Source organism: Phycodurus eques, chromosome 1, assembly GCF_024500275.1.
Source record: "Phycodurus eques isolate BA_2022a chromosome 1, UOR_Pequ_1.1, whole genome shotgun sequence".
NCBI classification, from domain to species: Eukaryota; Metazoa; Chordata; class Actinopteri; order Syngnathiformes; family Syngnathidae; genus Phycodurus; species Phycodurus eques.
Genome location: NC_084525.1, coordinates 17,510,117 through 17,537,604, shown reverse-complemented (window position 1 = coordinate 17,537,604; position 27,488 = coordinate 17,510,117). Strand labels below are relative to the sequence as shown.

The 27,488-nt window shown below is 40.3% G+C and overlaps 1 protein-coding gene across 3 annotated transcripts; it reads right to left on the bottom strand.

Annotated features, from left to right (window-relative positions):
• Nucleotides 1-870: 870 nt before the first annotated feature.
• Nucleotides 871-25,876, bottom strand: pik3cd (phosphatidylinositol-4,5-bisphosphate 3-kinase, catalytic subunit delta). 3 transcript variants are annotated; one of them, XM_061681100.1, is made up of 23 exons: nucleotides 25,626-25,876; nucleotides 19,926-20,109; nucleotides 17,929-18,157; nucleotides 16,191-16,414; nucleotides 15,833-16,009; nucleotides 12,566-12,721; nucleotides 11,871-11,960; nucleotides 9,044-9,265; nucleotides 7,583-7,679; nucleotides 6,098-6,228; nucleotides 5,970-6,020; nucleotides 5,681-5,848; nucleotides 5,183-5,304; nucleotides 4,955-5,098; nucleotides 4,781-4,880; nucleotides 4,120-4,280; nucleotides 3,382-3,491; nucleotides 3,194-3,272; nucleotides 2,939-3,106; nucleotides 2,330-2,453; nucleotides 1,917-2,062; nucleotides 1,696-1,828; nucleotides 871-1,622 (listed from the first exon to the last, which is right to left on the bottom strand). In XM_061681100.1, exons 2-23 carry the CDS (start codon nucleotides 20,064-20,066, stop codon nucleotides 1,485-1,487), a joined length of 3,111 nt encoding a protein of 1,036 aa, XP_061537084.1. In that variant the 5' UTR covers nucleotides 20,067-20,109; nucleotides 25,626-25,876; the 3' UTR covers nucleotides 871-1,484. The 3 variants fall into 3 exon arrangements, with proteins under 3 accessions (XP_061537084.1, XP_061537092.1, XP_061537102.1); XM_061681108.1 differs by having other exon boundaries at nucleotides 11,871-11,957; XM_061681118.1 differs by lacking the exon at nucleotides 19,926-20,109.
• Between the last annotated feature and the right edge of the window lie 1,612 nt (nucleotides 25,877-27,488).

Sequence of the window (27,488 nt, the reverse complement as noted above, 5' to 3'; positions counted from 1 at the left end):
GGAGGCGGGGTATACCCTGAACTGGTTGCCAGCCAATCGCAGGGCACATACAAACAAACAACTATTCGCTCTCACAGTCAGACTTACGGGCAATTTAGAGTCTCCAATTCATGCATGTTTTTGGGATGTGGGAGGAAACCGGAGTGCCCGGAGAAAACCCACGCAGGCACGGGGAGAACATGCAAACTCCACACAGGTGGGGGCGGTTATTGAACCCCGGTCCTCAGAACTGTGAGGCTGACGCTCTAACCAGTCGCCCACCGTGCCGCCTCATCGAACCCATTATTATTATTATCATCATCATTATTATATTTTTTAAATCATCCCACTGGCCGGCACAGCTGTGGGGGGGATAGATATATGAGGTCTGCAGACATACCAAGGTCACCCGGAGTTTTCACAAATTCATTCTGTATTTATAAGGCTATCCGCTCACATTGTCTGTTGCGACACTGGCCAAGGTCAGTGACAATGCTCCAATCGTGTACGGATCGCTATGATTACGCTTTGTCCTCTTCCGTTCAGAGATATCTCCATGCGAGACTGTCATTGCACCACATTTAAAGGGAATGAGAGGAGGTGCTCTAATTGGCGGCGAATGAAGTCGGCTGTAGACAAACCCAGAGTGGCCCAGCCAGCCCATTCTTGGATCCGCCTGCGTGCGCTGGTCGAAGAAATTACTAACACTCGTCTAACCTGTCCCTGGCACACAGTTGCGCCACCCGCCATGTCAGATATACGCCAGTCACGAAAATAGGGACCCCAATCTCTGCAATGGCATCTGTCACATCCGTCTTAAAAATCGAATCAAAATGAGACTATGCTATCATTAAACAAGAAATGCAAAATCAGACACAGAATACTGCATTGTATTAAACATTTACTCATTGGTTTCAAACATCTATATTTGATGAAATGATGTGTGAGAGTACAGTGTTTGGTTGCTGTGCACTCAAGCATGTGTCACCTCATTTACAACTGGCAATCTAACATCTGTCCTTAGCATCTAAGAATGAAAAATCCTAATAATAAACACATTTAGAATTTTATATGGTGCAACACAATTTAACTAACATAAACTAAAGGCCTCGGTCCTGGATGACGCATCTAAACAATCGTTCCCAACTACTAGCCCAGCAAAGGCAACCTGAACAGATATACAGTATCTTGAAAACGCCTTTAAAAATCCATTTTTGTACAATATTCAACATTAGATAAAACACAAAGAAATCATACAGTATCTGACCAATTAATGTAGTTTTTTTTGTTGTATAGTGCAATGCTGTGGTGAATTTATATTTCATACCAACACTAGTCTCGGGCTTCATAATTATTCCATTGTCTTTGGTTACCTATTACTCCTTACTAATGAGGCAATCACTTGTAAACAATCGTCAAATGTCATTGGTAGAAACAGATGTCCGATTGTGTTCTTTTGTCTTTTCTGTCCATTACATTGTAATTCTAGTTCTGCTTGGTATCCTTTATGGTCTGTTATCTTTGGCCAGAGAGTGCATCATCCAGTTGACCTTAGTCTTCCAGCTTTCTCGCAGAGCCTCGTTGAACTTCACTTTGAAATTCTTCAGTGCCTCTTCCTCTGATTTGCCCAAAGATAAAGAGTCCTGTTGAGAAAACAACAAATCATGTCATAATTATGATTCCCTCCCCCCTGTCATCAGCATCATTTTTACATACCTTTAGGTACTGAATGTCCTTGAAGGAAGAGAGTTCGGGCAGTCCAGCTGCCTTCATCATCGCAAAGAGGTTGACAAAGAGTGTCCCATTCCGACACAGAATCTTATATGCCCGCTCGCAGTATTCCCTGAACCTAACAACAATGATGCAAAGTTCTGTCACAAAACACAGAAACCCTAGAGAATATACAGACATATTAAAAAAATAAATAAATACTATACCTCTCAAACTTCTCACTGTTGTTTGTTCGTCCTTGTTGGATCACATGGACGAAGTCGTATGTCAAAATAAAAGGTACACGTTCCCTGTTGATGCCCAGTTTGCGCTTGAAGTTGCCCAGGAAATGTCCAAAGTCAATGTGAAAGAGCTAAAGAACAGTAAAACAATCACTTAGAGATAGATACTCAGTAGTTTAAACAATGACATTTTTTTGATAAATCTGACAAGATTCAATGTAATCACAGTTTGTCTGTGAGCAGGATTGTGAAAAACCTACCAAAAACCTGTGCGTGGCTCAAAATTGCTCTACTGGGTACAATTCTAGTTTAAGATTAAAAATGACATTCACGCCCCCTTGTGGCATATTTCTTTCTTAGAATTAGTAGAGACAGAAAATACAATATGCATATCTCACCTGTCCAGTTTCCCTGATCATAATATTGTCATTGTGACGGTCACCAATGCCCAAGATGTAAGTAGCTACACAGTAGCCAGCACAAGACAGCGTGAACTCCTCGATTGCTTGTTCAAGTTTGTCCCTGGTGAGGAAAAACAGCAGGAATGAGTGGGTTCCTAAAAACTATTTATGTGGATCCCCTATTTCAACACATTTGGAGACATTTTAATGTTATTATGAGTAAACTTTAGCTTAAGCTTTAGCCCCCCAAATTATTTGGTAATATGTGTTAATGGTGAAGGTTCATAGTCCAAGACACCCTAAAACCAATCCCCAGCCAACCAATTTCAACAAATATTGTTCTTCGCAAAATTGGAGACAATTGACTGGTGACCAGTCCAAGGTGTACCTGGCCAAAGTGAGCTGGGATAGGCTCCAGCTCACTTGCAACCCTAAAGAGGAAAAACACTATAGAAAATGGATGGATGGATGAATAAAATTAACATTAATTTGCATGTAGGTCTGCTTAGGATAAAACAAAAATGTCCATCATTATACATGAATCCCTTTCCCCAAAAGTCTCCAAAATTCCTGAGCTAAACCTTTAAACATTTTCTGGATACGCACTCTGGATTCTTGGATTTGAGCCAGTTCAGCAGGGCATCTTTATTAAAGGCAGCAGTGGCGGCACTGTTGCTGTTATTTCGCTGGATATTGGCGATGGTATCCGAGTTCCTCACCACCTCAATGAAACCCATCTTGTTCCCAGTGGACAAGCACCCATATGGGATCATTCTGCGCTCAGAAGACAAACTCAGATACCAGTACATTCCTTCTAGAGGATGCTGTGCATAAATATAAATAATACCTGTTGGTCCCTACCTGAGATCCAGTCCTTCTTTTTTCCACAAATTCTCCATGAGCTGGATCATCTGGAGGGTCAACATGTCTTGTCGAAGATCTTCATCATGAAGGAGTAACATAATTTAATTCTTCATTCTTCTTATCACGTATTTCCATGTTTGTAAGGCCCATGCAATGTTTATTTCCCCTTCTTTTTTGCAACTCACCATCCCCATTCTTGAAGATGATGCCCACCATGTCTCCTTGAGTCCAAGGACTCTTATACATCAACCAGAGTGGTTTCATCTTCGAGTCCATGAATCTGCACTTGTCTGCACTGCAACAGTATGCAACTTTTTAAATCATGAGGCAGAGATAAAATTGTTAATTAATTTTATAGTGACTTGTGGAGGCGTCTATAACAAAGTAGAATCTCTATTAGTTACAGTCTCAGCCAATGCTGTGCGAAAGGTGTACTTCATTCTGGAATGGTTGCCAGTCAATCACAGTTATTTTAAGTTATGTGGCATTATTTATTGTCATTGCATTCTGACTATTTATCATTCTAAGATTCTGTATTCTTCGATTTATGCAAAGGGGAGAAATCAATGTAATAATAGATGGCTGCCTCTCCTACTGACATCTCTTAATAGGATAATTATTTGTATTAATCAACAAGACGTGAGATTTCCTAGAAATAGCTGATGCGGAGTAGTCATGCATGAGTGTTTATTTGACAATAGGCGTGACCGGCTAGAAAATTGGAACACCTGTGCAGTCTAATCAGATCCTTCTAATCAGATCCTGTACAAGAGCTTTTTTCTGGATTCTGCCTTTACACAGAGGGTAAGCCTCTGTTGCGCACCTCTCAGTTGGAAGAACCTCTGCAAACTACAACAATAACTAACACATTGTGAAATTATATACTTTATGCATGCATGCGTGTGTGTGTGTCTGGCTCTAACCAGATTTCAGTGAGGATGACGCTGGGGTTAAGTGGTGACAGCAGGTTGGACAAAGCGTCCGACTCCTGTCTGATGCACAGCTTCAGGTCCTCAGCATTCATCTTCTGGGGGCCTGATTTGACAGAGTCACTGAGTACCTTCATTTTGCCTTGAGCCTCGTTCTGTGCAAGGGAGGGGGCAAATAAACATACTTCAATGCCTACCCATTGGGTTTTTGTTTTTGTGTGTGCAACCTTTCATGTACTGCATGTTAGCACTCGTGTTGGGTATTTTTTTCCCCATAATGTAGTGCATTACCTATTCCAAAATTACCCGTTACTATCTTTTCAAAGCAATAATTGTAATAGTTATATTACAAAGTTGTATTACATATTCTTGTCTGTGAGCTGAAATGTTATGTCCTGTAATGTTCAAATTAAATTGGTATGGGTACACAGGGTCAAAAAGTGAAAGCCCAAACTACTGGCCCATGTGGCAGGTATTAAAATTGAACCTGGAGGATGTACTGTAGATCACATCAGAATGGGCTAACGTCACATCTCATTACTACACTCTTCACTCCGGGTGAAACCATTACGATCCTAAATTGTAGTCATTCACTCATTGATTTTGCACAGGGTTTGAGTTCTTTTGAAGATTGTTATATGACTAGTAGAGTTACCTGTTTTGTTAAAAGTTTGATGTGGTGGATGTTACCCCTGCAATAGGCCTCAAGAATCAGGCCAAACCTTAAGCTGACAGATGGGACGTGGATCTCTGACCTAAATTTAAGACACAATGTTCAGCCATCAAGACGAGACAAGTTGTTTCGGTGTACGGGTGCACCGTGCCTCACCTGAGATGCCAAAAGAGATAGTGCCCGATCCTCCTGTTGAATATAGCCCGCTCGAGCAGGAACGTTGTGAGGTCGCAGTCTAGATAAGACTCGTATTTGAGGACCTGGACCAGCTGGATTAAATACTGCAGCAGCTCATCATCACTGTGGGCAGAGAAGGCGTTCCGCAAGTGAGTGTGTTCTTCATACATGAAAGACGAGCAACAACATGAATACAAATTTGACTACCTGAGCTTTCTGAGGCATCTGATGGTGAAAGAACGAACCGCCGGGTCTGGAAAACTGTAATCTAAGAGCTCCAAGGCTGGGATAGCAGGGAGCTCCGGCCAGTTCCTCAAAAGACTCACCATCTAAAGAGTCACAATGAATGTGAATTAGTACGTCCACCGAGGAGATTTAATTGTTCAAAACATCCTGTCAACAGTTTTTCACATATCAACCTGAGTTTTCTCTGGTAATTCTTCCAGCTATGTTTCCTTTAAGCTATGAATTTACGTATTATCTGTCCAAGCAGTGATCATCCTATCTATCTATCTATCTTTCTATCTTTCTATCTATCTATCTATCTATCTATCTATCTATCTATCTATCTATCTATCTATCTATCTATCTATCTATCTATCTATCTATCTATCTATCTATCTATCTATCTATCTATCTATCTTGTAGTTTATTATGCTACTTTATTGACAAATGTTTAAGATATCCCAAAACAATCCCTCGTACCTGGATGACATCCTCTCTCTTATTCCACTTGGTGATGAGGAGCAGCTTGGAAAGACTTTCAGGATAATGGTCCCGGACCTCCGTGCGAAGTTTCCACAACAGCTCCTTCTCATCCTCGAAGAACTCTGTGTAGTTTTTATTGTCCATTATTTCTTTCAGCTTCATGTTCTGCAGAGATGCAAAATGATGCAAAAAAACAAAGACATAAAAAAAAAAAAACCAAAGCAGGCTAAGTATTTTCACATAATGTGGATGTGAGCTATCAAATATAAAATATGAACATGTGAACCTCTTCTTTTGTTGCCACAGTTGCATCACCATTTGTTTCCATAGCACCTATCTGGAAGGAGAGTCAATTTAATTGACTGAATGAAATATACTTTAAATGAGATGTCAAGTGATTTTGGTAACGAGCACCTTGTCAAGCGGAGGATAATAGAGCGGATGTGGTCGGATGTTCGGGAAGCGAATGAGAAGTCCAGCTGCACTGTCAACGTTGGGATTCTTCTCAACTGTTCCCATCGGGTTCAACAGGTCACTTTTGTCATCTGTAAGAAAAACGTTATGTGTGATGTGTTTAATTGTGTCCTAAATGATGACATTTTCTGCAATGGACAGACTGTGTTAGACACATGAGCCACTCAAACAAAATCAGTCTGAGCAAAAGATCATATAAAAGGAATAGTATACCCAAATTTACATTGTTCCTTGGGGACTGATTATGTTTACTTGATACATTTTTGTTGTTGATGATTGAACATGATGAAAGATGCAATTTTTAAAACTTTGGCAGCATGGCAGTAAGTGGTTAGCCTCTTTGCCAGACATTGCTGAAGTTCTGCGTTTGAATCTCGGTTCTGGCCTTTCGTTGTGGAATTTGCATGTTCTCCCTGTTCTTGCGTGGCCATTACTCTGGCTTCACCCCACATTCCTAAAACATGCGTGAATGTGAGTGTGAATGTTTATGTTTTCCTAAACAGACAGATGTTGAACATCCAGTTACTTAAACTTTACATACAGTACTGTCCTTATGCTGCCAGCTGACATGCACAAAAACATATAAATACCAGGAATACTTATAAAATACCACCAGGTAACAATATTCCTCTGTAAACATCTTCCTGTTCCCCCTTGTATGTCAGGAATCCTCGATGTCAGTACAGTACTGTACTGTACTTTTACTTTAAGCTATTTCATTTAAGTGGTTAACTTCTCTCTTTCGCTCTCACTTTCACTTGTATGACAATTATAATGTTACTTAAATCACAAGATGTACAGTTAATAGTTTTGTTAGGGCAAGAGTTGGAGCCTGAAACAAAAGAACAAAACAATCTACATTATTTCCATCCATCCATCCATTTTCCATAGCACTTGGCCTAATCAGAGTTGTGGTGAGCTGGAGCCTATCCCAGCTGACTGACGCGTGAGAGGCAGGGTACACTCTAAAGTGGTCGCCAGCAAACAGTAAGGCACATATAGATAAACAACCATTCACACTCAAATCCACACCTACGGACAGTTAAAGAGTCTTTAATGAACCTAAAGGAAGAAGCCGGAGTACCCGGTGAAAACCCAAACAAGCACGATGAGAACACGCAAACTCAACACAGGAGGGCCCGAGCCGAAATTCAAACCCAGAACCTTTCGACCGTGAGGCAGACATGCTAACCAATACCTCGCTGTGCTACCATTACATTATTTCCTATTGAGAATTTTTTTTTTGAAATTAGAACGTCTTGGAAGTCAACAGGCGTCACATAACCGATTGTAGTTGACTTTGGAGCTTCAGCTGCGTTATCAATTCAACAAAATAATCAGCATGACAAAAATGCTATGAATAAATGCTTCATGTGTAGTTACTGTATTTATAAATTTGATATTGCACTACATTGCTGTAAGTACCAGGAACAGATGGCCATGTGGACAATAGAAACTCGCCACTCTTTAGCTGGTCCTTGTAGTCAAACACCATGATGTTCCCCCAGGCTATTGGACAATCCTAGAAAAACACACATAACAAAATATAGATTGTATTCCATCAATAAATTAAAAATTCGTCATTGTTGTGCAGTATGAGCCATGTCTATAATTAGCTTTACTTCTGTTTGTCTTTCTAGCACATGTCTGTGGGACTTCTCTTCCAAGCAATAGAAGAGAGAAGTGTCCCAGAAAGCAGAAGCAACACTACCTGAGTCCATTATTAGTGCACCATGTTTGTGAGGCCCATGCTCAATGCACTGACCATAGCTGCAGCAGTGAGAACACTCTTTAGTGGTTCCTTCCTATGTCACACTGTATCGAACATGTGGTGGGCTTGCACTTTCAATGAAACACGGAAGTCTCATTGTACTTGTGAAAAGGATACGTTGATCATAACTATAGTTACAGGACTGTAGACTATAAATACAGTAAGTTGTGTTACAAATATAATGTGCCATTTACTGTTGTTTTAAATGATTCATATCCATGACATTTTTGAGAAGCACATCGTTTCACAATTTAGTTTTATTATTACATGACTTAGGTCGATAAAGCAACTCATGAGGGCAAGAAGTAGTAATATTGTGAGTCAATATTGGTTAGTTTTACTTGACAGCTTGGCTTGACAAAGGGTGTCTTGACAGGTTTGCTTTTGTTTTCCCAATTACTCTTCACATAGTTACCAGGAAAGGGAAGTGAATTCAAACACAAACGGCACAGTGGCCGGAGGTGCCACGGAAGCTAAATAGTGTAAAGATGAATTTAGTATTCCCCGGAAACATTTGGGACCCGCATTTTCCTAATGTTGCAAAGTTGTGACCCACTTTCATAGAAGTTAGAAGGAATAAATAATTTTTTTTGGGTCTAAAAATTTCCTCTGAAACCATAATTACAGCATGTTAGATTTTCAAATGAGATTTCGATTGAGTTTTCTGTACCACCAAAGGCATATTGCTTCCTATGCGGTCCGGCCAGCTAAACGCTGAGCTGCACTGTATTTGTTTACTTAGTAAACTAGTGGCTAGAGAACAAGGAAGTAACATTTCTTTTCATGTTCCTACTATGTTCCATGTGGTAACTTAATATGTCTCTGTACTGTTATGCAAAAAAATCAGAAATGGAAGACAGTACATGTAATTTCTTTCATAAGCTGTCTGCGACCCACCCAAAATGGGTCCACGACCCACCAGTTCAGGACGATTGCACTACACACAACACACGCAGACACAAACACCGACACACGCACGCGCGCACATGCGTGCGCACACACACACACACACGCACACACACACACACACACACAACTGCGCACACACACACATACACATTTGGAGGAAACTGATCTTCACACTCAAATGCACTCACGCACAAATTGCAACTCACTGCTTTCTTATTCTTCTTTTTGGTGCCTCTGGGCTTCTTGGCCTTGTCGAAGACAGCATAGAGAGCGAAGCACAGGCGGCTCATGCGAGGCAGGTCAGCCACGCTGATATCGAACTCCACCTTTTGGTCCCATAGTGGCTCGGAGCACACCGCCACCTCGGAGCTGGTCACCACCTTACAGAGCAGCTCACTGCCATGGAAGAGGCCAGCTTGCACCACAAGCTGGGGGGCATAAAAATGCATAGTGAGCGGTGGCAGACAAAATAATAATAATAGTATATATATAGTATATATATATATATATAGTATATATAATAGTATAATACTATACAATAATAGTATTTTACTGCAATTCAGTAATGTAATTACTCCTAAATTGTTGTTAATTTGATATCTGTTAGTTTTTATTGTAATGTCCAGACATTGTCTTTTCCCCTCTCATGTCTACATATTGGTCATATAAAAAACATCCAGTGCTGATATTTTTAAAACCCTCCATGATTTCATTCACCCAGTTCATCCTGTTGTAGTTTTTTTTTTAAGTCCGACCTCCGTCATTGATAGGTTTTTCAGCCACTGAAGATGCATCGTTGGATGATAGACATGTCAATCATTACAACAGCACTACTGATGGGTCGTGATGTAACTCAGTGTGTGTTCAAGTCATGACCTGCAGCAGCAATAATTAAGATGGGGAACTGAAAAAGTAGAACATAATGCCTGCCAAGAAAATTGTATTTACTAATGTTTTAGTTTTTTTCTTTTTTTCTTCTTAATTGAATAGAAAGAAAGTAGACAGTTTAGCTAAAATATGAGGAGGAGTGAGCATTTATTTTAGTAACTCGTAAATAATATAGATTTTTAATCTGTGTCTATTGAATTTTTAAAAACATTTTTAAGTTTGATGGTGTAAAAAAAGTACAAAAGGAAATGTAATGTACGTCTATTTATTTTTAATTTGTAATGCACTGTTCTGTTATTGTTGTCTTGTTAAATGTCATCAAAGTTATTACACTACAATTCCACAATTGTTTTCGTGAAAGTAACTCAGAAGTAGTGTAAGCAATTCCAAATTCAGGGACAGTAATATTTTAATTTACCTAATGACTTCCAAAAAGGGGCGGCACGGTGGCCGACTGGTTAGAGCGTCAGCCTCACAGTTCTGAGGACCCGGGTTCAATCCCCGGCCCCGACTGTGTGGAGTTTGCATGTTCTCCCCGTGCCTGCGTGGGTTTTCTCCGGGCACTCCGGTTTCCTCCCACATCCCAAAAACATGCATAAATTGGAGACTCTAAATTGCCCGTAGGTGTGACTGTGAGTGCGAATGGTTGTCTGTTTGTATGTGCCCTGCGATTGGCTGGCAACCAGTTCAGGGTGTACCCCGCCTCCTGCCCGATGACAGCTGGGATAGGCTCCAGCATGGCCGCGACCCTAGTGAGGATAAGCGGCTCAGAAAATGGATGGATGGATGGACTTCCAAAAAGGCAGCACGGTAGATGACTGGTTAGAGCATCTGCCTCACAGTTCTGAGGACCCGGGTTCAATCCCCGGCCCCGCCTGTGTGGAGTTTGCATGTTCTCCCCGTGCCTGCGTGGGTTTTCTCCACGCACTCCGGTTTCCTCCCACATCCCAAAGACATGCCTGGTAGGTTAATTGACAACTCTAAATTGCCCGTAGGTGTGAATGTGAGTGCGAATGGTTCTTTGTTTGTATGTGCCCTGCGATTGGCTGGCAACCAGTTCAGGGTGTACCCCGCCTCCTGCCCGATGATAGCTGGGATAGGCTCCAGCATGCCCGCGACCCTAGCGAGGAGAAGCGGCTCAGAAAATGGATGGATGGATGGACTTCCAAAAAACAGTGATTAGTAATATGTGATGTACTGTATGACCTTTTGGAAGCAACTTGCCCGCCACTGGGAGGGGACAAGGTCCTGCCATGCAGCATGGAAGCTTGTGTGACAGTGGAAGATTTACATGCTTGACGAGATGATTAAGCATTTCCTGTGTTACTCAGGCTATGAGTCAAAGGATGTACACTTCAGTACATGTAATTTCTTTTATAAGCTCTCTGCTACCCACCGAAAATGGGTCCACGACCCACCAGTTCAAAACGATTGCACTGCACACAACACACGCAGACACTTCATCCTTCAATACATGGCCACTTGAGTCAAAATCCAATAATGTGCGACCATTCATGTCCTGCCCTTTGCCAAATCAAGATAGGCCACATCTGTATAGACTAAATATATGAGCATCTATTCTCCCCTGGGGCTGTGTTTTCAATCATTTGTCTGCCAACAACTGACATGACTGATCATTATGTGACAGGAAACATTTGGCATGAGTCATAAAGCAGCTGCTGGAAGTGCACTTACACAAGGCGAAGCAACCTAAACGGTAACAAAGTTAGTGTACAGTATGATGACACAGAGTCACCCATTAACAGGATTCCCTACGTGTGTTGTGGCTGGAAATATAAAAAAATTGATATGCAGTATTGCAGAATGGTAAACGGTGTAATTTTTCAACAAACAAGATGCGCTTTCTAAACGTGTCAACAATAGAAACGCAAGAGAGGGAGGGTTTTCTCAGAATCTACAACCCAGAATGAGACATCTAAAAGAACAGATACAGGCCCTCCCCACTTCCTGTTTTGAAACTTACCCAACCGCTATGATGAATTATGGGAAGCGTGTGGTTTGAACCAATGTATCTCCCCACCCCCCACACATGTCATTTATATGTCAAACTGTCTTTTAGTACAAGTGAAATGGAGATATTGAGAAGACAAAGTGGGAGTAAAACCCACTTGGATGCAAACCAACCTTCATTCCTTCATCTGCATTGACTCGGCTTCCTTGCAGCAGGTGGATGCAGAACGGCTCATGGATGGACCACAAAGAGGAGGTATTCTGCTGCAGGAGCAAGTCAGAAGAGAAGGGAAATTCATTCCTTCAAATGTCTCCATTGTGTACAATAATATTGCGCAGAAAGCATGCATGTCATGTTGCTACACTATCCTGTTGGGTAGTAGTTCAGAAGACGGAAGTAAGAACAAGTATGTTTAGTAGAAGCTACAAGAACAGAAGAACTCTATCATGCCTTTATTTTACTTTACTGTGCAACCGTGGTGTACTGTATAAAAACAACCCCACAAAATCATTAAAACACATATGAAGGGGGATAAAATGTACATACATAGTGTACAGTACGGTATGTTTACGAATTTAAAAGGTGTTTAACAGTGGTGGTTCTATAGGGGGTGCTGGGGGGTGCCAGTGCCCCCTAACACTGGGCTTGGCCGCCACATGACACCCCCACACTTTGCCCACACAACTGCTCTACAGTGTCTGTGGTTTCAGTCAAAGCAAGACATCAAATGTTAATTATTCACATTGTGATGCGCAGCACGTTTCAAGTGTGCCAAAGTCCACGATGTCCCAGTGGAACAACTGTGACGACGACCAGAAGAGTTAGAGAAGTGTTCGTCAAAGACGCCAAACATCCGCTGCCCTCTTACCTTCTTGAGAGGCAGAGGAGGAGGTCTGGACAAGGAGCGACTCTTGCACACGTGACTACACATCCGCTCGTGCTCCTCTTGATACTTGCTGATGGTGGAGTGGTGCATCATGGTGAGATGAGGGTTTTGGCCAGTACTCAAACAGGAGAAAATGTACTGTGGAATAAAAGAAAAGACAAAAACTGAGGCGACTTTGCATAGAAGGACTTGAGGCACACTACATGGCACGATAGGCAAACTGAATGTGTGTTAATAAGCTCGTTTTAAAATCCCCCTGTCATCATTCATCCCAAGGACAAAGCATCATCAGTAGTTTTGTTGGAAAACGGTTTTAAACTTTCTGTGGGAATGAATAGAAAAATATGGGAATATAATTGGATTCAGGAATTAATGAGAAAAAGTAGAATCTATAACAGGGAACTCATAAGAGTAAAGTTTAAAATGACTGTAGTGAAGTTCTACTACTGTAAATTAAAACAAAAAAAACAACAACCAAACAATTGAACACCCAAAATGCTAGGTTTTGGGTTAGGGGGTTTAGATTGTCATTAGGGTTGATTAGAGTTAGGGTTTGATTCAAGATCTGCATCTCTCTCTCTCTCTCTCTCTCTCTCTCTCTCTCTCTCTCTCTCTCTGCATCCAAGACATTTATGCCGTTAAATGAAAGAAATTGATTAAATCAAAGTAAAATAAGGGTATTAGTTTGCATGCATGTTTTGCATGTCCACCAAAAATGAAGTCTCTGAAACTGCTGTGAGCTTTTGGTCTTTTGAATACATTTGAATTAAAAAAAAAAAGTAGAATTTTGCATGTCGCCCGAACATAGTTGGGATAGGCTCCAACACGCCCGCAACCCTAGAGAGGATAAGCGGTACAGAAAATGGATGGATGGATGGATGTTAAATATGTTATATATGTTAAATCTATATCTAAATATAAATCTTAAATTTAAATACAAATATTAAAAGTAAATGTTACATTTTATATTATATTTAAATGTTAAAAATAAATATTAAAACTAAATGTTAAATATATATTTAAATGGTAAACATAAACATCGAAATATAAAAATAAAAGTAAATTAAATGCTAAATCTAAAAGTTTTAGGTTGAACTAAATATTTAGTTAATATGCAAATCCACACTGCCAAGAAACGGAAGTACCAAAAAAAAAAGCTGTGTGTTTGTAGTGTCCAAAAAACATAAATTATTATTATTTACATTTACATTTATGATTTATATATATTTAACATGTATACATATATTTAACATTTATATTTAAAATTCATATTTAGATGTATATTTAACATTTAAATATATATTTAGCATTTAGATTTCAGATGTAGATATAGACATTTAATATTTCGATTGAACTATAAAGTTGATTAATATTGTTCGAAATGTGCAAAAAAGTGACTCGATATTTCACACCAGTTTTTTAAAAACTGTTTGGAGCTAAATGTGACAAAATGTTGTTGTTATTTTCAGTGTGAGCCTCTCTACTTTTTTTTTTTGTCCTGTTCGGCTGTTAGATCAAGCAGAATGCAGTATCTGTATCCCTTTTATGTCGGAACGGTTTTACTGCATCACAGTAGAGTTTTTAAGCTGCCGCTGTGGTTTCTGAGTTTTATAATTGATGTTTATTGAGAATCAGAGTCGATCAGTCGAACAGAACAAAGTTTCTAGAGGGGAGAGAGAAACGAAGACAAAAGACAAAGCACTAATTGTAAACAGGATGAGATAAGTAAATCATTACACATCTACAACAATGAAGCATTACATGTGAGTGTTGTATGGGGCTGTAGTGCTACACCCTGTGAGGGAAGGACAGGTCAAGATAGAACAGGACCAGGACAAGAGAAGAAGCATGCAAGACAGGGGTCGTGAACCCGGCTGTACAATTGAAGTGTGGTGGCCCTGGTGGTATTGACTATGTAAATTATAAAAGTCTATAGGACGAGAGTGTGAGTGAGGGGATACCCAAGCAATTCAATGACACAATGCCCGAGCCAACCCCCCCCCCCCCACCTGTAGAGAGCCTGACGCCCTCCCAACCTGCAGGGCCCACGATGCAGCCAGTCCCCGCCCAGCCCGAGGGCAGGAGGGTGTCCCTTGTTTGTTGGAAAGGAGCGTGAGCCTCTTTACAAATGGCACCCCAAATGGGAGGCTGTTTGTTTGCTGTTTAGGTTAATGCAGTCCAAATCTTGTTAAGGCCTTAATGGTTGCAGTTGCTTGCTGCAGTGCTGCTAGCTGGACTGATATGAGTCAAGCCTGCAGGTAGCATCACTGGACTGTGCTGCCAACCAAACCTTTAATGGCTTAAAGGAAAAAACAGCTACAGTTTGACCCTACAATTTGAAATCGGTGGAACAAGATGGGTTGAAATGATACTATTGGTTTAATTTGTGTAGATATTTCGTTGACATACAGAAACCTTATTTCGCAGTTTAGCCCGTGGCTTGTTAAAAAGGAGGTTTATGCTAAAATATCTTACAGGAAGCCAAATATTATCCACTAAGACAAGCAAAGTCCTAAAGTATATAAAAACAAAACAAATGAGACAAAAACACAAAAACACAGCTGTTTGTTCCAAACAATTACACGTTAGCGTATGTCATTAGCTTATCAAACTTTCCAGGAATATGAGGACATTTTGATTCATCAGTCAATTTAATTTCTAAAAGGTGTACTATGCAGTTTTAGTAGGCCTGTCTGATTTTAAGGTAGCTCAATTAGCAACATACACTAGAAAATACATCTATGACTTCAGCTTCTAGTTAAGAGCATCTAGGTTACTTGGTTCAGTTCTGCGTTATCTTAGCTAGATACTTAGCATAGCAGCTAGCCCAGCTATTGTCTGACTTTGGTACTTACACTTTAGAGCAACTCTTCACGGGGGTCAGTAATCATTCCGTTTCATTTTGCGTCATTTATAATGTTTCATTTTGTTGAGACATGGTAATTGAGGTTGTTTACATAAATAAATGCTGCTACCTGCAACCTATAGGTAACCTATTTGGTAGGGCGTGTCAAAAATCTTATCACAAAAGTTCATCAAATTTTGTGATATTATATTGATATTATTACAGACCACTAAAGTGGGAGGTTGCGATCGAAACCGGAGATGCTAGCTCTCCTTAATGCAAGGTACTGTGTCTGTATATTATTTTAAAGCAAAATTATTAAATATTGGTGCTTTTAATGCATTTGAATTTGAAAAGGGCTTTCGATTGAAAGAGATACATGAATATATGAATAATGAACTCACTTTAAACTGGCACAGCGGGTGTCTCCCATAGATGAACTCCCATCTACCATTGACCTGTAAGGTGTAGTCCTCTGGTTGTTGGCGCAGCGATCGGAAGACGGTGGCCTTCTTCTTCAGGGCGCTCCTCATCAGAGCCAGCGGCAGGTCCTTTGGCTCCTGCTGCACCATGAAGCTTTCCTAGCACACATTCATGTTTGCGTCCTACTCAGTAAGATCTTGAAGAGTTGTGAAGTGGCGTTTGTGATATGGGAGGGGGATTGCCAAAGATTTTCACATTTACTTGAAAACTCTCAGGTGTCCTTAGCTTCTGCCCCCAGCATCCCCTCACTATATTAGATAACATTCAATATGAACTCACATCACAAGCCTCAAACTTGATGTTGATAAAGATCTTGGTGTTTTGTGACTTGCCACACATTGCCAGAGAGCAGCATGGCTCCAGGTCACATGGGAACATGTATGCCATCCACTGTTGCCATGGTGATGCTTGCCGCCGCTGAGCCTTCTCCTCACAGAACGCTCGTATCTTGGTCCGAAATTCACTCACTTCGTGGTTCTTCTGGGCCTCAAACTCATGCAGACCTGAAAATAACAAACACAATCATCAGTATACCAGTTTGTCAGACTTTCAAGTCAAGTCTCGGAAGCAAAAAACTTCGCAGTCAGTCCTGTATTTTAGGTTTGTCTCATTTGCTAAATTTTAGAATAAAAAAACACACATAAACATTTATACATAAACAGTCCACATTAAAAAGCATACTTTTTTTTTCGTTTTTCAGGGGTTTGCTGGGGCAGCAGCATCTCAGTTGCTGATAGTGGCCAACTGGACAGCCTGATAAGGAAGCCCAGCTCTGTGAGTCTCACCCAGTGCGCGACACCATCAGAGCACGCAGCATTTCCTTCCATGACAGACTTCTCGATCCCATTATATCTGGACCATTTATTGATACATTTAAATTTTCCATCCATCCATCCATTTTCTGAGCCGCTTCTCCTCACTAGGGTCGCGGGCGTGCTGGAGCCTATCCCAGCAAACATCAGGCAGGAGGCGGGGTACACCCTGAACTGGTTGCCAGCCAATCGCAGAACACATACAAACAAACAACCCTTCGCACTCACATTCACACCTACGGGCAGTTTAGAGTCCTAAATCAACCTACCATGCATGTTTTTGGGATCTGGGAGGAAACCGGAGTGCCCGGAGAAAACCCACGCAGGCACGGGGTGAACATGTAAACTCCACACGGGGTGAACATGTAAACTCCACACGGGCGGGGCGGGGGATTGAACCCCGGTCCTCAGAACTGTGAGGCAGACGCTCTAACCAGTCGTCCACACTTCTGTATATTGTATTTACAGTAGTATTTATTATTCATGTACTGTTGTCATTATCTGACATAATAAATATGTACATAGATAGATTTTTGAAGCTTAAAAATGACTTTTCTAGTGTGCTGCTACTTTTAATGTAAAGCAATGTTTTAGGCCATTCTTTGACAACACAACATGCTACACTACACGCGTCTGACAGAAGCGTCACATAGAAACACACAAGTACCACTATTTCAGACAATACTTTTTAAACGAGTATTGCAGAGCTCTTTTTCTGCTGTAAAACTCTGACTGCAGACCTCATAAAGGCTTATTCTATTCATTCTATTCTATTCTATTCTAGGTTTAGGCAAGGTAAAAAAGCTGACGACTGTATAACTTTAAGTATGATTGTCAACTCTGGAATTCCACTCAGTTAAAAAAAAATCACAAATACAAGACTAATTTCTGAATGGTGTCAGATCGTATTAGATATAGTACTGGGTCTATTTATCACGTAGGATAAGTTCCAGACCTGCCAACAATTAGCGAAAATCCGCAATATAGAAACACCATATAAAAAAGTGAGTCTGCATGTGAGTGTTTGGGTGTAAGGTGCGGCCAACAGACGCTCCTGCGTAAGTGTGCTCATTGTGTTTGTGTGTTTTACTGTTCTATTAAGAAAAAAAAGACTTGGAGATACTGTACATATTGTACATATGCCACAAGAAAAACAATAAATCACCAGGGAAGCTATATGGGCAGTGAAAGTGAGTGTTGCTGACCTTTGCCAATCAAAAAGCTGATTTGGCTGTTGGCGAGTTTCTCGACACGGTCACCCTCCCTGGCCACCAGTCTCAAAACACCCATGAAAGGCTGCACATCACTTATACGCCTCGACTCCTCCTCCAGCTCCTCCCTTTCGCCTGTCTGCTTGATGCAGGTGAAGACGTATGAGTCTGGATGACCCAGCGCCGTGAATAGCGCCTCCCCTCTGGCATTTTCCCAAACCATCTGGGAAAAAAAAGACAAAATAATACCTTCATTAACTCATATGAATTACAATTACATCACAGCAATCCCCAGAAAGAAAACCCAATACACATCCTAGTGACTTTGGGCAGCATATGAATGATACAGTATCAGAGCAATATAGCACAGTAAATACCATTCATACATTTTCTTGTGTTTGTCTTCATTAGGATCGAGCTCCCATCTGATTTTGGGCAAGAGAAGGGGTACACCATTGATTGGGCGCAGAAAATACATTATTTCCTTTACTAGTGGTCCCTGTTTTCGTTTTTGCCTAAGCAAAAAAAATACAGAGGCTGCTTCCATTAGGCCCACACTCAGCAGATGTGGCATCTGTAAAATTGACGTTTACAGTGAGGAAGTTGTGGATTTATTCCATGTAGGACAAACAAACACGAGTGTCCAGTGAAATTAATAATAAAGAAAAGAAAACAAAGGCCATTAGGCTATATTCTATTTATTACAAGACCCTAGTGAGGATAAGCGGTATGGGAAATGAATGAATGAATGAATTAATCTTGACTCAGGCCCTCTTGTGTGGAGTTTGCATGTTGTTCCTGTGCTTGTGTGGGTTTTCGCCCACATTTCAAGTTAGGCTCATCGAAGACTCTAAATTGTTTCCCTTCGAAATAGCAGTCAGTGTTACCACAAAACCTTCAGCCTTCTTCTAGAAACCCAAAAAAAAAAAGTGCCGTAAAGCCTAGAACAGCTGAAATGAATTTGGTGTTAAACAGAAGCACTTTAAATGGGGGCAGGCGTGTGCTGACTCCCATTTCACTTGTTGACAATACATTTTCGCCGATCATCAATGCTCCAAAAACAATGGGTGGTACATCTTTACATTATAAATGCAACAGAGGGGGGCTGACGGTAATATTGCCCATATAAAAAAACCCTGTCCCTGCGGGTTATATATATATATATATATATATATATATATATATATATATATATATATATACTCCCTGTGTGCAGTATGTACATAATGTTATTTAATATTATTTAAAAGGCATTTGTACAAATAAAGATCTACCTTCTGATTTACTCCTTACCCCACATCTAGTACTCTCTGCAGAACATAAAATAACGCATTTTGTTTTAGTTGATTTCATGTTATATCCAAATTAGTTTACTAATCCCTGCATGGGAATTCACTTTAGACTATGCTGTATATTTCGATAATAACTAGGAAACAAACAACAAAGTGTTAGGATCTTCTGGCAACTATCACTTTACTGTACTTAACTTCATCCATATTGTCATAGCCAATACTTGTTTGATAAAAGATACAATTCAGAAGAGTTAATAAAACGGCAATGCATTTAGATGCTGTAAAAACATGCAGACTAAAATAAGGAAATGATTGTTTGTTTTTCTGGGTATGACACATTCACACTAAAACACTGAAAAGGAAACTCGATGAGCGACTCTTTGACCCTGAAAGTTCTGGAGCACTTAAAGAAAAAGGACCGGGGAGTCATTTCTTTTCTTAATCATCTTAAAAGCCTCCAAGAGTATCATTACTAAACACAGCTAAATCATACTGTCTGAGGTGGCAGAGCGGTTGGCATGGAAACAGCACATTCACATTCATTCATAAGGAGATTGGCAACGGAGCGCCCAAGGAGAAATGTGGCTTCTATAAAATTCAAACTTGACGTTTACACTGTCGATGATTCAGCTTATTTGATTTTTATAGATATTTTGGACATACATCCTGCTTATACTGTACTAGTTTTAGTAGCCATACCATCTTGATGCTCTTGATGGTGTCCTTGTGAGACACTGAAAATGTGAGGTAGATGCCAGTGGGCAACAGGAAGTCCATCCTGATGCCTTGCTCGCCCTCCCGCTCCCACTCCTCCTGCATCCCATACTTCCCCGGGGGCATGGTGATGACGACGGCCTTTCATTTACTGCCAGCTCCTCTGCTGCTGCTCACCGCAACACAAACATCCATATTGAATATAGTATGGCCACCATGAACACATGCAGATGGTTTCATTGTCATAACATGCAGCTTATTATGTAGCTTCATGAGAGGGTCAAAATATTAGAAAATATTTTGACCCTCTCATGTAGCTACATAAAAAAGTCATGAAAATATTAAAAACAGCTGTGCAGTGCACTTGTCCATTGCAAACTGCAACCACAACATCACCAATCAATACTTCAGTGAAATTCAGCGTTACAATATTATCTTTGGACTATTCTTGATTGCAAACGTGTACCTAATGAATTGTCCTGTGAGTGTATACTGTACCACAAAAACTTGGGGTAAGGAATTGCAGAGTAACTCATAATACAATATTATCACAATATTCTTTTTCTATAATACTGATACACTAGTACCATAAGTGTCATGCCAAGTTGCATTAAAAAAAAAAAACAATTAAGAGGTATTCACAAAATAATTATCCATCCACTTCTCCATTTTCTGTAGCGCTAATCCTGATTAGGGTTGCGGGTGAGTTGGAGCCTATCGCAGCTGACTTTGGGCAAGAGGTGGCGTGCACCCTGGACTGATCTCCAGCCATTCGCATGGCACATAAAACGAAAGCTCAGTTAACATCATCAGACGACATAGACAACACTTACTATGCATATAGTGTACAGGTGCATCTCAATAAATCTGAATATCATAGAAACGTTTATCCAGGAGTTCAGTTAAAATAAAGTGAAAGTCGTTGGCGTCCAGCCTAAAACCTTTCATGTCCAAATTTGGAAACATTTATATTTTTTCACAAATCAATACAATTGGTCAGTCCCCACGTGTGTTTGTGTGTGTGTTATTATATTTAATTTTTTATTTTTACACAGTATTGACCACTATAAAGTGTTGAAAATGGCTTGCTCTCTTTGACATTGCAATGTTGATAGTTGTAACAAATGTGGCCTTTATTTGTTTGGGGGGGTCCTGAAAAGTTTTGGATACGAGGATTCCGCCCTACACCAGCGAATACAGATTAATTAAACAGGCCAATTCCAATGTAATTTCCATTTATCTATTTTCTACAGCACTAATCCTCATTAGGGTCAGGGTGAGCTCATACTAGAGTCTTCACTGAACCTAACATACATGTTTTTGAAATGTTGGGGAAGCTCGAGTCGTCCAAAATAAATAAATAAATAAATAAACAAAAACAACACAAGCATGGGTAGAACATCAATCTAGTTGTATTAAAAAAGGATTGTAAGAGAAAACGGTAAAGCAACATCGCGCATCAACGATGAGGATAGTATCACAATACAGTGTTTGCACTATGTATTGGGGAAAAAAAACTCTCTCTCTCTCTCTCTCTCTCTCTCTATCTATCTATCTAATCTATCTAGCTAAAGTTGAAGATTAAGTTGTTTCATTTAATTGTTGAAATTCACAACACATTACCAAGTTATTAAGTGTGACATTCAACAACAACAACTTCAATATTTTAATCAGCTGTCTTAATAATGTATTGTAAATAATAAGAATTGTTATTTCCATCCATCCATCCATTTTCAACACTGCTTATACTGGTTAGGGTCGCGGGGTGCTGCAGCATATCCCAGCTGACTTCGGGCGAAAGGCAGACTACACCCTGAACTGGTTGCCAGTCAGTCGCAGGGCACATATAGACACGGACAACCATTCACACTCACATTCACACCGTCACTGAGTGGGAACTGATCCCAGGCTGCCCGCACCAAAGTCAGACGAGTGCACCACTACACCATCAATGACTAGAATTGTTATTAATGATAGTGATTGTTATATTGTTCCAACGACATGTATACTGGTAGACTTTGCAAAAAGGATGCAAATGGCTGTAGTGAACACTTTTTTTCCCAGATGAGGCAGGAACATAGGGTGACCTACAAGAGCGGAGGTAGAAGCACGCAGGTGGATTACATCTTGTGCAGACAATGTAATCTGAAGGAGGTTACCGACTGTATGGTTGTGGTAGGGGAGAGTGTGGCTAGACAGCATAGGATGGTGGTGTGTAAGATGACTGAGACAGGATGAGTGTTGTGCAGCTTTTGAAGAGGTGGGAAGAGGAAGAGGTGAGACAGGCTCTCAGTGGGCATGAGGAGCTTCCAGAAGAATGGACCACTGCAGCCAAGGTGATCAGAGAGGCAGGCAGGAGAGTACTTGGTGTATCTTCTGGCAGGAAAGGAGAGAAGGAGACTTGGTGGTGGAACCGCACAGTACAGGAAATCATACAAGGAAAAAGGTCAGCTAAGAAGAGGTGGAACACTGAGAGGACCGAGGAGAGGCAAAAGTAATACATTGAGATGCAACATAGGGCAAAGGTAGAGGTGGCAAAGGTCAAACAAGAGGCATATGATGACATGTATGCCAGGTTGGACACTAAGGAAGGAGAAAAGGATCTATACAGGTTGGCCAGAAAGCTGGATAGAGATGGGAAGGATGTGCAGCACGTTAAGGAGATTAAGGATAGAGATGGAAATATGTTGACTGGTGCCAGTAGTGTGCTAGATAGATGATCAGAATACTTTGAGGAGTTGATGAATGAGGAAAATGAGAGAGAAGGGAGAGTAGAAGAGGCAAATGTGGTGGACCAGGAAGTGGCAATGATTAGTAAGGGGGAAGTTAGAAAGGCATTAAAGAGGATGAAAAATGGAAAGGTGAGCCACACAATGTGAGCTGTGAGCCACACAATGAAGTTATGGGAAAGAGTAGTGGAGGCTAGACTCAGGACAGATGTGAGTATTTGCGAGCAACAGTATGGTTTCATGCCTAGAAAGAGTACCACAGATGCATTATTTGCCTTGATGATGTTGATGGAAAAGTACAGAGAAGGTCAGAAGGAGCTACATTGTGTCTTTGTAGATCTAGAGAAAGCCTATGACAGAGTACCCAGAGAGGAACTGTGGTACTGCATGCGGAGCTCTGGAGTGGCAGAAGTATGTTAGAATAATATAGGACATGTACGAGGGCAGCAGAACTGGTGAGGTGTGCTGTAGGTGTGGCAGATGAGTTTAAGGTGGAGGTGGGACTGCATCAGGGATCATCCCTGAGCCCCTTCCTCTTTGCAGTGGTGATAGATAGGCTGACAGATTAGGTTAGACTGGAATCCCCGTGGACCATGATCTTTGCAGATGACATTGTGATCTGCAGTGAAAGCAGGGAGCAGGTGGAGGAACAGCTAGAAAGATGGAGACATGCACTGGAAAGCAGAGGAATGAAGATTAGCCGAAGTAAAACAGAATATATGTGTATGAATGAGAGGGGTGGTGGGGGAAGAGTGAGGCTACAGGCAGAAGAGATAGGAAGGGTGGAGGATTTTAAATACTTGGGGTCAACCGTCCAGAGCAATGGTGAGTGTGGTCAGGAAGTGAAGAAATCGGTCCAAGTAGGTTGGAACGGGTGGAGGAAGGTGTCAGGTGTGTTATGTGACAGAAGAGTCTCTGCTAGGATGAAGGGCAAAGTTTATAAAACAGTGGTGAGGCCAGCCATGATGTACGGATTAGAGAAAGTGGCACTGAAGAGACAACAGGAAGCAGAGCTGGAGGTGGCGGAAATGAAGATGTTGAGGTTCGCTCTTGGTGTGACCAGGTTGGATAAAATTAGAAATGAGCTCATCAGAGGAACAGCCAAGGTTCGATGTTTTGGAGACAAATTTAGAGAGAGCAGACTTCAATGGTTTGGACACGTCCAGAGGAGAAATAGTGCGTATATTGGTAGAAGGATCACGAGCATTGAGCTGCCAGGCAAGAGAGACCAAAGAGAAGGTTGATGGGTGTCGTGAGGGAAGACATGAGGGCAGTTGGTGTTCGAGAGGAGGATGCAGGGCACTGTGGCAACCCCTAAAGGGAGAAGCCGAAAGGAAAAGAAGAATTGTGATATTAAGACTATAGAGATTCTGTGATGTATTCCTGATGATGTCTATGTAATATCATATAACTGTTATATTTTCCATCGATATGACACAGCGATCGACAGTGCTGGGGAGCAACTATTTACATGTAACAATATAGTATATAATTTAATTCAAATTTTTAAATTACATTATTCAGAGAAAATGTGTAATTTAATCACAGTTGCTTTTGGAAATTTCCATGATGACAATTTTAGTTACATTTCAAAAGCAGCCGAAAAAAACTCAGATTTCTTTGTCGTATCACTTCCTCCTAAAGCCGTCGCTTGTGAATGGTTCTCTCTGGTCATATACCATTCTGCCGTAGTCTCAAACATGACATTTTCCAAATATAACCACGACGCTCCATTTTGTGGTGCGATCAATTAGTTTGTCTGAGATTTTGAAAAGGTTAGACTCACTGTTACACTTTTGAATACATAAAATAACATTGACTTTTGAACAGTTTCATCTTGATAATTTTGTACTTTTTATGGAACATTCACTTATCTGGTTTGTCATATGAAGCGATATTGTCGAAAGTGTGCAAATTTGTCATTAGGTCAAGATGGTATGGTATGGTCGGTTTCCACATGCTGCGCACATTTAATCCAGCAAACAATTTTTTTTTATTATGCATTTACATTTCATTGTTTTTTTCAGTCTATTATTTGTGTAAATAACAAATATGTGATTAATTGCAAAATAATGATCTGTGGTTTTAATTACCATTTTTAGTGAACGCTTCCAAGGGTCCTGTTGAGGCCTTCATTCAAATTTAAGAATAATAATCTAAATGTAATGCAACGTAATTACTTATATTACTTTGGGAAAGTCATTGAAATGGTTACACTACTATTAAATTTTCAACATGGTAACATACTGTAATTGTTAACAACTACATTTCCAGTCATCTTCCCAACACTGGCGATTGATACATACGCGATAATACGATATTATTGTGACAGTACGATAATACATCGATTGCGTGATATGTTGAACAAACTCATCAATGCTACTAATATTTGTGTCACTGACGAGATTATGAAAACAAAACATGAATCAAATAAATGATTAAATATCATATATATTATTGATGAATAATTGCACCATTATCATAGAACTAAAGTCCAATTAAAAGCTGGTCTTATTATTTGATTTGATTTTACAGTGCCAATCTTGACAATCAATATTTGATTTGAGCTGTATCAAAAATGTATGGTAATCATGGTGATAGGAAAAACATGCTATCGCGATATTCATTGTAAATACAATGTGGAAGTGTTTTTGAAAATGTGATGGTGCGCTTCCAACACATCAATTACAATGTTGGTACAGGCATAAAGTAATTCTACACTATTGATTTGGGTAAGGGGACACTTGCACCGTGTGGGGCCATATAAAGCCACACGAATGCACACTGTACTGTATGTTCAAAGGAGCTGCAAGTGTACAGAATGTAACGTTATTCTGCAAGGAAAGCATCTGAAATCATAAGTTGATTCTGGTGTTAATCATGACTCTGAAAACATAAGTTGATTCTGGTGTTAATCATGACAGTAAGAGGTGCGGAACGAGCGGAAAACACTTGCCTGCGAGAGTCCTACACGCCGGTCATCTGTCTCTTCGTGGGATTGTCACGGAGAAGATGGAGGCTGCTGAACTGCCATCGAGGACACTAATCACGCACCGTCAGGCGTTACAAGCAGTGCATGGGGTTCAGGCCAGGGGCACGAGAGTCTGTGGGCGCCGCCGTGGAAAGCGTCCACGATGGGATGTGGCGTCCACGCGGACTGAGCGGCTGCGCTTTGCCACGCAGGTGCCCGCGGCCAAGGGACCGTCTGACAAAAGTCAAACTTCCTTTGCGCGAAAACAAACGCCTGCCCACCACCTGAATTACAGTAGTTGTTGATTGATGAAAGTCAAAACACACAGAGAACACCTAACATTACATTATATCAAAGGAAACGATCCCAACATCCATTAAAAAAGAGAATAAAAAAGAATAGAAAAAAACTAAGCAATATTTTTCATGTTTATTATGCACAATATCGTTACCCTAATTCTTATTAACTGGATTCAAATTCTTGAAGTACACGGATTGTCAACTTAAAAAACAAAATTCAAATGTCATAAAAATAAAAAAAAATAAATACAAAAAAGGGTACTTTGAGGTACCAATTTATCAGGTTAGAAATAGTGATTGTCATGCTTGAAATGAACCATATGTAAAAAAATATCAATATAGATATATTGACTGTTACTTCAAGGATCCAAAAGCTCCAATCGGTTGTTGAGCGCAACACTTGAATAATAACCTAATATATAGTTACAATAGAGACGATAGAGATGGATGTTTGAAACGTGTTTCCTTGAGCTCGTGTCACTGAACCAAGTCCACCTCTCTTGTCAGGGTGATTGTTAAATGCATCTAAACCTGTGGTTACAATTCATACTGTGTACAGACCTACCTTAAGCAAACTAGATATAGCATATATTAATGCAATTCATATTTGTACGCTCATCTTTATGCGCTCCTCACTGGATAAAATGTTTTCTGCATTCAATTTTATAACCTAAAATCTGTGGCAAATTTGAGATTTTTAATGTCAATGTAAGCGTAGCAGTAACACATATAACTGTCTGTTTATCAGTCAGTATGGTCTGGTGTTTGTGTGCACTTTCTTGTTGCAAAACAAAATGTTTGTGAGGGTACTTTAGACCAGCTGGCAAAAAAACAAAACAGGAAGTGACTGTGCAGAAGAGAAACTTTTGGTCAGAGCTGCAGTAAAAGTATGAACAATGTTTCCCACCCTGCAAGATGAACATTAAATTAGCATGGCCAAAAGTGATTCTACACTATCGTGACCTAAGGCAAACATACAAAAAGGCTATGCAAAATAGCTTAAAACTTCACATAATGTTATTCTAAATCAAGTCTCATAGGTGACCCTAATTGCTAACAATAAATATAAATAATGTTGCCTGCTCTATCAGGTTTATGCATGCTCCGTAGGGTTTAACTCTGGAGATTGGCTTGGCCAGGCTATAACCTTTCAAATCTTCCCCGATTAGACTCCCTGTTTTGATGAATGAACCCATCCCAGAATAAGCCACAAAGGCCCAAGCCATTACCTCCACTGAGTCACACAGACAAGCACAGATCTTGTAAATCATTGAGAGATCCTTACTTTCTCCAATCTTTAGCCTGAGATTCGTTTCTGTACTTTTTGGAAAATTCCAAATTGATTTTCTTTGCATTAAATCCAGTAACAAACCAACGGCAACTGCACAATACTTTTTCTGTGTTTACTGGCAGCAACAAATGTGAAAAAGATTCAATAACCACAACTCAAAATAATAACTCAGTTGCATTGTATCTACAGTTAGCAATTCCCAAAAGATCCTTTTAAGAGATTACGGATTTGGAGAAAGGAAGATTATAATGTGAAAGA